The sequence below is a fragment of the Penaeus chinensis genome, chromosome 10 (genome assembly GCF_019202785.1).
Source record: "Penaeus chinensis breed Huanghai No. 1 chromosome 10, ASM1920278v2, whole genome shotgun sequence".
Classification (NCBI taxonomy): domain Eukaryota; kingdom Metazoa; phylum Arthropoda; class Malacostraca; order Decapoda; family Penaeidae; genus Penaeus; species Penaeus chinensis.
This window is the reverse complement of record NC_061828.1, coordinates 14798896-14810324: the sequence shown is the minus strand read 5'-3', so window position 1 is coordinate 14810324 and position 11429 is coordinate 14798896. Positions and strand designations below refer to the sequence as shown.

The following is an 11429-nucleotide window of genomic DNA, read 5'->3' as shown; positions in this document are numbered from 1 at the left end:
AAGTTTAAGGTATCCTCCATTTAGTTCATAAAGATCGTTGCCCCTCAAGCTCAGTGTGTCCAGGTAAGTCAAAGTATCGAAGGCTCCATCTTCAATTTCGCTCACCTGTGCATTATCAATTATTAAATGTGTTATGCGAAGTTCAGTCTTGAATAAACTTTTTTCGATTGACGTTAACATATTGCCTGACAGATTTAATTTCTCTAAGTTGCTCATATTATGGAAAGAGTTAGGAGCGATTTCTCTTATCATGTTGTTGTCCAAGTGTAGCTCATTTAAGGCAGACAGACCGAACAGCATTCGTTCATTGATCGTCTCAAGAAGATTGTACGACAGGTACAACTTTCGCAGTTCTGTCATGTTCATGAACACCTGCTCCTGAATGTACGATATCTGGTTCTCCTGCAAATGGAGTTGTCGAAGGAGAGCGGAATCCTTGAACACACCCTCGACGAGAGCTGAGATGTTGTTACGGTCAAGCCAAAGCACATCCAACTGGTCTTGCCCTTTGAGGGAATGGTCGTTGAGGGTGTTGAGGTTGTTGCCGCTCAGACGAAGATATCGAAGGGAACTCGTCTTGTCGGGAAGGGCGTCGGGGAGAGCAAGGATTTCGTTGTCTTGGAGGCTTAGGTGTTCCAGCTTTCGGAGTTTAGAAAAGGCTCCTGCTGCAATGACTTCGATGTCGTTGTTGTCCAGGTGGAGCTCTTGAAGGTATGAATTCAGTGAAAAGAGTCCCCTCTCGATCTTTGTTATTCTGTTGTTCTCAAGGAAGAGTTTCATCATTCTCGCTGTGTTCTTGAAGAGAGATTCATCAAGATGATGAATATTGTTGTTGTCGAGTTTAAGAGTTTGAAGGTTGATATTTGACATAAACAATCGAGGATAAAGTTCCTGGACGTTATTGTGGCTCAGAAGCAAAGTCTCCAGACCGATCATCTCCCTGAAAGTTTCCAATTCTATAAACCTAATGGCATTGTGCTCCAGGTTCAGAACCTTTATTTTCGTTGAGTTAGCAAAGGTCTTATCTGCGATCTCTCTGATGTTGTTGTTGGCAAGCACGAGTTCCTCAAGCTCAGGAAGGTTGCAGAAGAGGCCGCCAAGAATGGACTGCATGTTGTTGTTTCCGAGATCAATGATCCTTATCTTGGGTGTGTATTTGAAAGTCTCACGTGCGAGGTGGCGGATGTTGTTATGGCTGAAGAAGAGCGATTCCAGAAGCGGGTTTGCCCTGAAGGCGTCCCTTGCGACACTGTTGATGGAGTTCATGTAGAGGGAGAGTGACACGAGCTCTGGCAATCCAGACAAACTAGTACTCTTGATCTTCCTGATTCTGTTGCTGCTCATGTCTAGGAACTCAAGAGTCGGGAGGCCATTGTGCTCATCCAGGTGAACATCAGGAATGTGGTTCCAGGCTACCTGCAGCTTCTTTAGGGAACTAAGCTTTCGTAGTGAGGATAACGGTAATTGCGACAGGTTATTTCCATTAAAATTTATCACCTCGAGAGTTTCTTTTAGGCCATCGAAGGCATAATCTGACACCAAGTTGACCCTGTTGTCCTTCAGGTTGAGGCTCACGAGGGTGAGCTTTGAGAAGGCGAAACTGGGGATCTCAGTGATGTTGTTGTTCTCGAAGTCCAGGTTCGCGAGGTGGCCGAGCTGGAAGAGAGGCGACTGCGGAATAGCGTTGAGCTTACAGTGCTTGATGGTGAGTTTCTCCAGACTCCCTTCCAGACCCTCGAAGCTCCCATCAGCGAGGCTCTGCAGGTTCGAGTGCGAGATCTGGAGCTGAGAGACCCCGGCGCTCTGGCTGAACACTTCCGAGGGCAGTGTTGTGACGTTAGGGTCCAGGTCGTAGATGCTCAGGGAGTGGATGGGATTGTTGACGAGGCCGAGCACCTTCGACACGATCTCCAGGGACACCATCGGGCATTCCATGAAGATGCCGTCTTCATTATTGTAGCAAGGGCACCACGGATTCTCCTCCCACGTGGGGCACACCAGCGCCTCCTGCGGCGACGCAAGAGGCAACAGCGCCGCCAACGCCACCGCCACCGTTGCCAACATCCCCCCAGACGTCATCCTTAAAGTGACCATTTCATCTGCAAAGGATCAGAAACATCTACGTTGGTTATGGAAGTAAGAGTCGAAATGTGTTAAAATAAAGGTCGTAATCATTATAAAAAAATAATAATAATAAATAAACTAAACATCATTTTCTTTATTAACTTTTGATCATCATTTTTATAACCAGATGGTAATGATGAGAATAATAAACAACTTCAACAGAATTAACAGTTATATATGATTATACGGAACGCATGAATCTCTTTAAAAAAAAAAAAAAAAAAAAAAAAAAAAGTGAATGGATGGATGAATAGCATAAGAATAAATTAATATATAAATTAATATTTCTTTGTCAAATGAAAGAAAATAATAACGTTGAATAGTCATATACATATATTATAACCTACATGTACCAACAAACAAAATATCGTATTTGGGAACACGCAAAAATAAAGTCGGGTGCAAATAATGTTGTATATGAACGCATAAAAGTCATTCCCAATGTAAATATAGATAAATATACAAGCGACAGCGTGATCAAGCTGACTATAAGGCTTCCAACAGATGGCGCGGACAGCTGGGTACAGAAGGGTGGAAGCAGCACAGGGTACAGACGCGACGAAAGCGAGGTACAGATGGCATAAGAAAGGCAGGAAAAATCCACCAACCAGACCCGTTCGTGCAATTTGCTCTATGTTGCACGTGTGGCTTATTTCACTCATTCTCCCTCATTCTGACACATGGCAAATGCGTGACAGAAAGAATTGGATAATTATCTTGTTGTCTGAGTTTTCCCTCATTTTTCCACGTCCGACGTCGCTAGGGTGGTCTCGATGGGACGGGGGAAAAAATGATGAAGCTGATAAAATGTGGTAAGTTGAGTTAAGTGTCGGAGTTGAATCTGTCTTTCTCATTCTGTTTGTCTGTCTGTCTGTCTGTCTGTCTGTCTGTCTGTCTGTCTCTCTCTCTCTCTCTGCGTGCGAGAGTACGTGCGTGTGTGTGTGTGTGTGTGTGTGTGTGTGTGTGTGTGTGTGTGTGTGTGTGTGTGTGTGTGTGTGTGTGTGTGTGTCTGTCTGTGTCTAACTGCCTGTCTCTGTTTCAAATCATACATCGGACTGTCTATCAATCTGTACTATTTATCTATACATATTTTTTTCTGTATCTCTAATGATCTGTCCATATCACTTTCTCTCTCTTTCTCTCTCTTTCTCTCTCTCTCTCTCTCTCTCTCTCTCTCTCTCTCTCTCTCTCTCTCTCTCTCTCTCTCTCTCTCTCTCTCTCTCTCTCTCTCTCTCTCTCTCTCTCTCTCTCTCTCTCTCTCTCTCTCTCTCTCTCTCTCTCTCTCTCTCTCTCTCTCTCTCTCTCTCTCTCTCTCTTTCTCTCTCTCTCTCTCTCTCTCTCTTTCTCCTTCCAGTTCTTCTTAGTTTTATTCAACATTGATAAGGCATTGGCATACTTTAAACATGCTTCCTTCCCCCCCCCCCCTCTTTTCCCATCCCACTCCCCCTTTTTCCTCCTGCCCTCTCCTATCTCCCTCACCCCCTTCTCTCCCTCCCTTTCCTACTCCCCCTCTTCCTCGCCTCCCTCTCTCCCTCCCTTTCCCCCTCTCTTCCTCACCCCCTCTTCCTCCCTCGCCGCCGGTTTAAGCTTAGACCTGAGGCATAATCATCTACTTGTTTTTATCCGAATTCGAGGTCATAAAGTTTACGTGAAGGTCGCCGAGACTCTAGTGACCTTCTTTGGCATCCGAGGCAGGGGATTCCTCGCTGTTGTTTGTTTCGTTGTGTGCTTTTGCCTTGACTGTTGGTTATTGTCGTTGTTATCATCATCGTTATTATTATTTTTGTTTATGATTATTATTATTATCGTTATCTTTATTATAATATTTTTGTTGTTTTTGCCATTACTATTGTAACTATTATTATCATTTATCATTAGAATTATCATAATTTATTATCATCACTATTATCATTTTTTACATTTTTAATTTCTGTTTCGTCTCCTGTTTCCAGTTCTTCTTAGTTTTATTCAACATTGATAAGGCATTGGCATACTTTAAACATGCTTCTTTCTCTCTCTTATTTTCCCTCTCCCATATTCTCTCTCTCTCTCTCTCTCTCTCTCTCTCTCTCTCTCTCTCTCTCTCTCTCTCTCTCTCTCTCTCTCTCTCTCTCTCTCAATCTATTTATCAATCTGTCTATCACACAAACACACAAACACACAGACACACCTACCATGCACTAATTACTTCTGCACCCCTCGCCCTCCAGTTCTCTTCTTTCCCCTCTCTTCTCTTCCTCTCCTCCTCCCCTCTCCTCACTCCCCCACCCATACCCATCCCCCCTTTCCTTCCCCCCTTCCCCCCTTTTCCCCAACCCCCTACCCCGACCCCAAGCCCCCCTATGCCCTACCCACCCCACAGGCGTGCGTGCGTGCGTAGGGGAACAGGTGGACCCCGCGTGGTATAGATTATTTTGGTCTGTACTTTCCCGTCTCCCGGAACCCGCTAGTTGGGGGGTCGGAGATGGGAGGTCGAGGTAAGGGGTAGGAAGGTGGAGGGAGGGAGGGAGGGAGGGGGACATAAGTGGTACTGGATGTAAATGATGTGTGATTACTTCGAGACTGGGAAGGGAGAGGGCAGAAGTGGTTGATGAAATGAAGTGTAGATTGAGAGACTGGTAGAAAAGTAGACATAAAGATAGATAGATAGGCAGATAAAGACGCAAATGGGCATACTCACGAACTCACACATACTCGCACAGAGAGAGAGAGAGGGGAGAGAGAGAGAGAGAGAGAGAGAGAGAGAGAGAGAGAGAGAGAGAGAGAGAGAGAGAGAGAGAGAGAGAGAGAGAGAGAGAGAGAGAGAGAGAGAGAGAGAGAGAGAGAGAGAGAGAGAGAGAACGAGAGAGAGAGAGAGAGCGAGAGAGAGGGGAAGAGGAGGAGATGAACATATAAAAAAATGTACAGATGGATGAATGTATCCACAAGTATAATGATAGCCAGAAAGATAAACATGCAGTCGCGGTGGTAGATAATTAGTAAAATAAAGAGAAGAATGATAGATGGACAGATAGATCGACTTTTATAAAGAGAAGGTAAATAAAGTGAGTGAATGAGAGAGAGATGACGATATACAGATATATTAATGGATAGATAGATAGATAGATAGATAGAGAGAGCGAGGGGGGGAAGGGGGGCACAGAGAGAGACAGGAAAAAAAGAAGAGGAAGGAAAGAAAAAAAAAGAGTTAGAAAACAAGAAAATTAAAAGAAAGAGAAAAAAGATGACGAACTGACAAACACACGGTAGCAACCTCTGCTTTATCCATCATCACGTTCTAATTGTCCTAGAGGTGCTTCGTGTTCGCCTTTAATTAGCTCTAATTAACTCTAACATCCTCTCAACGCACAGCCATTATGGGCAATTAAGTGTCAAGCGAACTCCCGTCCCATAAGCTCCTCACAAAGACCCTTGCAAGTGTGCATTCGGCTCTGCAACAGCTGTGCACTTCTGGCAATGTTGATTCGCTCACTTCCGGACTCGGCGTCTTGGGGTCTCACCTCCATCCCCACACGCGCGTATGAGTCGAAGATCTGTGCGCGTGCCATTTCGCCTTTTCTTTTTTTTCGTCTTCTTCTTGTCCTTGTACTATTATTATTTCTTTTATTATTATTATCATCATTATTATCATTCCTCTTCTTCTTCCACTTCTTTTTCCTCATCTTCTTCCTCTTATTTTTCCTCATCTTCTTCCTCTTCTTATTCATCTTCTCCTCCTTCTTCCTCTTTTTCTTCCTCTGCTTCTACTTCTTCCTCTTCTCCTCCTCCTTCTTCTACCTATTCACCCTCTTCTGCCTCGTTTTCTTCTTCTGTCTCCTCCGATTTCCGGATTTTGTGGCTACGTGGCGGTGAATTTCGCTCGTTATTTCTCATCCTTGTGACTGGAAAATGATGCACCTTCGCGGAACCTGCGTCGTTAGTCATTTGTTTTCGTGAAGGAGGCCGTTCTAAATGTTGGGTGATTGCGGACAATTTGCGAGGGCGGTGGTCGAGAACTTGAGGCCCGGTTGGCGTATTTTGGTTTGTCCTTGACGTTGCTTGTTCAGTTTATTTTGTCTGTGTGTTTAGTGTTTGGATTTTCCCCCTCTTCCTCTAATCTGCTCGTTTCACTTTTTTTTTAATCCCTTGTTTCGCCATTTTTTTATTTATCATTATTCTTTCCTCTCGCTCTACTTTTAGCTCCTTATACACGCACTACGTAGGGCTACTGAAACGCGGCACACTCGCATGGGAACTTCTGAAAGCTGCCTCTCCCCATACCCTGCCGTCCCACCCTAACGGGCCCCTATTCCCGTGCCCAGTTCTACACCTCTCCTTCCCCCCGCTTCCGTTCAACTCCCGTTTCCCCTCTTCCCTCCCGCCCCCCCTTCTTTCCCCTCGACGGCTGCCCGAGCGGGTGACGGATGACACGAGACACCCGACGTTTCCGGGGCGAGAGAGGTCACGGAAAGAGGGGGAGGCAGAAGAGGAGGTCAAGAGCCACAGGGCACGTCATGCCAAGCGAGTCAGGTCATAGTTAGGGTCAGTTAACTCTCTTCCTCTCCCCTCACCCCCTCTCATTTCTCCCTCACTACTCCTACCCCCCCCCCCCCTCTCTTCTTCCTCACTACCCCCTCCCACCCCTCCTAGGGCCTCCTCACTTGACTCCTCTCGTCTGGCGTCTAATTGGAAACTTGGAATTACTCTTAAAATACACCGATTTTTAGTACGCAAATAAGGGGGGAGGGTCGCGTTAAGGAAGATATATTTTGGGATCTACGACGTTTTGAGGAGAAACGAAGAAGGAAAAACGAAAAATCGATGGGCAAACGAGATGTCTCGACTCAGACGTCATCGTAAAATATTTATATATATTTTTTAGCGCTTTGAGATTTCAACTCGAATAAATAAATGAACATAAATCAATATGGATATATAGTTGTGCACTTGCATATGAAAAAGAAATACACGTTGTGAAAAAATGAGGAAAAGGGGCTGCTGGTCATAATTCGTAGAACTAATTCACCGACACATATCTTGGCGAACCAGTAAGTTTTCTTCGAACGTGACGAGAATTGAATTTAAGTAATCATATTTTTCCTCAAATGGAACGCAGCAGTGTCGGCAAAAAGAAAATAATCTTGTTTATGTAATTCTTATCTTTGCAAAAGTCTTTTTGTCTTCTTAAAAATCCTGGGTACAGAATCATAGCTTAAAGAGAACTGATGTTTTGATGATAAAAATACAGCTCAACTTTGGCAGGAAAATATAGATAATTCTACAAAAAGTTACATATTTACAATTCCATCAACGTCCCGAATTTGAGAAGAGAAATAACAAGAAAATGTCAACTCAAAACAGAGGAAGTGCCTCGTTGCGCAACTAATGAGACTATGTTGCTGTTTACTTTATGATGCACATAATTCTGGTATGCATATTTAGTAGGTAGTGTGTAATGGGCACAAAGTATGGATATCAATTGTTAGCCATCAAGGGGCTTAATAAAAGTACGATTTATATCTATGTGAGACAGACCGAGAGACAGATAGACCAGGCTGACAGAAACGGAGACTGAAGCAGATAAAACTTTATATTTATCTATCTAGGTGTATATTAGAGAGGGAGATCAAGCCCGCGTGTGTGTGCCCGTATACATATATACCTCCGACCAAACTTTTTCTTAAACGAAAGTTCTCTTCAACATCCAGCATTTTCTTCGTGTCTTGACTAGTAATATGAAGATGAAAGGCGCATTTTTGTCGCTCTTTCTGACGTCCTTTCTCTCAGCGGCGGTCCATCACACATCTTGATGGCCGTCGACGAGAGTGGCTCCCCTATCCCCCCTTCTCTCTCTCTCTCTCTCTCTCTCTCTCTCTCTCTCTCTCTCTCTCTCTCTCTCTCTCTCTCTCTCTCTCTCTCTCTCTCTCTCTCTCTCTCTCTCTCTCTCTCTCTCTCTCTCTCTCTCTCTCTCTACTTTCCTCTACTTTCCTCTACCTCTCATTCTCTCTTTCTCTTTTCGTTTCGTCTCTCTTCCGCCTTTCTTATTTCTTTTCGTCTTTTTCTTCCGCCTTCCTTTTCCCTTCTTCTCTCTCTTTTTCTTTCCCTCCCTCTCATTATTTCTCATTATACCTTCTTCTCCCTCTCATTCTATCCTACCCCCCTCTCACGCGTCCTTCTTCTATCAATTCTTCCCTGCCTCCTCTCTATCCCTTCCCCCTCTCTCTCCTTCAATCCCTCCTTCCCTCTTCTCTCTCTCCCTCCCCTCCTCTCCCTCCATACCCCCCCCCCCCACGGTCGCGACTTCTGTGTCGTCCCTGTAGAGGCCTCGCATAGCTTCATCTTAGGGAATCCTCGCGTGTTTTTGGTCGACTTAAGGCCTGTTTGCGTGACCGTTTTTGAGTGTCATCGTGTTGTTCTTTTTTTTTTTTTTTCCTTGGCTGTCTCTGTGTTCCTTTCTCTCTCTCTCTCTTTCTCTGTCTCTCTCTCTTTCTCTCTTTCTCTCGCTCTCTCTCTCTCTCTCTCTCTCTCTCTCTCTCTCTCTCTCTCTCTCTCTCTCTCTCTCTCTCTCTCTCTCTCTCTCTCTCTCTCTCTCTCTCACTCTCTCTCACTCTCTCTCACTCTCTCTCTCTCTCTCTCTCTCTCTCTCTATATATATATATATATATATATATATATATATATATATATATAGAGAGAGAGAGAGAGAGAGAGAGAGAGAGAGAATGATATATATAGAAACAGCTAGATATCTGTCTGGTCCTAAATCTATCGGAAGTCTATCGGAAATTTCTCACTCTCTCTCTTTATATATGTATACATATATATATATATATATATATATATATATATATATATAAATATATATATATAAATATATATATATATATATATATATATATAAATATATATATATAAATATATATATATATATATATATATATATTTATGTACATATATACACATATATATCTATGTGCGTGCGTGTGTGTGTGTAAATATAAATATACACATAAATATCCCCTTCTCCCCTTCTTCCTCCTCCTTCCTTCCCTTCCTCTCCCTCTTTGTTCCATCCTCCCTTCTTCTCTCTTCCCCCGTCCCTCCCCTTCTCTTTCTCTCAACACTACGTAAACAATACATCACTAATGGTCCTCCTAACACTCATATGCTTCCTTGTTAGTCCTAGAAACTAGGGAAACTTCTCCTGTTATTCTCAAAAGCGCTTAGTATCTCGCCGTTATCGAGAGAGGTATTTCTGTTTAACATAGCAGTACACCGCGACTCGGTTGACCTGCCCTATATTAGTGTGAAGAAGTTCCTTGTATCCCTTGAGTGTCTTGTAGAATTCAAGGTATGTTATGTTTATTATCCCCTTCGTTATTGGTGTTATTTTTTTTTTTTATATCTCTAGTATCACTGTTGTTGTTGTTGTTTTTTGTAATAGTTACTATCATGATTAGTGTAACTAAAATGTCTTCGTGTTTATGTTCAATGCATGTGTTTGTATATCGACGATGTTACAGATAGAGGGATGTGGTCGCCCGGAAATAATTGTAAAAATAAATCATAATGAATTTGGAAAGACACAAATAGTGATGATGATGATGATGACGATAGTGAAGGTGATGACGATAGTGATGATGATGATAGTGATGATAGTGAAGATGATGATGATGATAGTGATGATGATAGTGATGATGATAGTGATGATGATAGTGATGATGATGGTGTTGATGATGATGGTGTTGATGATGATGGTGTTGATGATGATGGTGTTGATGATGATGGTGTTGATGATGATAGTGATGGTGATGATAGTGTTGGTGATGATAAGAGTGATGATGATAAGAGTGATGATAATGGTACCAAAATATTATGTTCGAATTATTTGAAATACTGGCGAGTAATATTTGTGATAAAAGCTCCTAACGTAAAATCGAATCGCATTAAGAATAAATGTTGATCGGAAATTTTCATAAAACTCTAAGGGTGGCACACTCCATAGCACACAACGGCTGAAATATACTTACATTAATTGTATTATATCCCATATTTGTTACATCACTACTTTTATTCAGTACAATATGATTAGCGGAATGACTAATTAAGAATTTATCTAAACTGAGCAATTTCTTTTTCAAAACTTGGATATTTCTTCCTAAGTTTGTTTCTAATTACCACATCTGAGGCTATCAGTATTATTAATTTAATTATATCGTAAGAATAATATTATGCGTTGAGGCACAAAAATAATCTACATATCTACTTACTAATCAAGTACGGGAAAGATAACGAAGAAAGAATGGAAATAAAGATAAAAATTAATTCCCCAACAACAATACGATTTAAGTAAAATAAAAATAAGGTTTGGAATGAAAACGGCAAATTTGAATATTGATACGTCATGTATACTCTTATATTCCAGGCTCGTATATCCCTCCTCTTCCCTCCCAATAAAACTCGAGAAAGACACAAAAAGAGAATATAAATGCATTTGCGAGCCAATATTAAACGTAAATGAAAATAAAGCCAAAACTTACCACACAGAAGATGTCTTCACTTTTGCATGTTAATCCTATGCGTTTGGTCACAGGATCTCCGTTCAGAAAGTGACAGAAAACACAATCATTCGTATTTTCTTTCTTCACTTTTTTCTCTCTCTCTCTTTCTCTTCTCACTTTCAGGTTGTGTGAGAAAAGCACTTACTAGCTTTTTTTTCTCTCTTTAATTTCCTCTCGCCTATAGCTGTGGCTTTTAAAAGAGTTGTGTTCTAAGACAATATATTTCCCGTTTTACTGCGCCGAAACTTAACGACTTAAACACAGTGTGCTTAAAACTCACGCCAGCACTCGCCACACAGACAGCCTCCCCTTTTCTCTGCGTCTTGGAAAAAAGTATAAACTCTCCTCGAGATGAAACAACTGCCGATCGTCCAAATTAAGAATTTTGTGCTTTTACACTACCGAGGTTGGGCTCCACGGCTGCCAATCCGTCACGAAAGGATGCTTTAAGCAGATCCCGCAGGCAAGATGTTCGGCGTCATTCGTTGCCCCTCCGTCTGCGGTTCTCAGTCAAGGGTCGCGGCCTCGAAAGGTGGTAGGAGCCTCCGTCTGTCGCGGCGTCTCGGCGGGCACTGGGGCACGCGGGCACCGGGCACCCCTACCTACCTACCTACAACATCCGGGGCACAGTCACGCCGGCACGACCTGGGGCACAGGGGGCGGGGCGCTAAGGGAGGGGGCATTGGAGAGGGGTGCAGGGTGGGGCGAGGGCGTGGAGGGTGTACAGCACGTATCACCCGCCCCGTAATCACTGCACAGTTATTT

The 11429-nt window shown here is 42.9% G+C and overlaps 1 protein-coding gene across 1 annotated transcript in view; it reads right to left on the bottom strand.

Annotated features, from left to right (window-relative positions):
• The window catches only part of LOC125029699 (protein artichoke-like), a 16742-nt gene extending 5516 nt beyond the window's left edge, over positions 1-11226 (bottom strand). The window contains exons 1-2 of the mRNA XM_047619773.1: positions 10644-11226; positions 1-2099 (exon numbers count right to left, since the gene is read on the bottom strand). The exon at positions 1-2099 is cut by the window's left edge and continues 951 nt beyond it. Coding sequence (XP_047475729.1) covers positions 1-2094 — 2094 coding nt within the window. The 5' untranslated portion in view covers positions 2095-2099; positions 10644-11226. The remainder of the gene's footprint in view (positions 2100-10643) is intronic.
• Between the last annotated feature and the right edge of the window lie 203 nt (positions 11227-11429).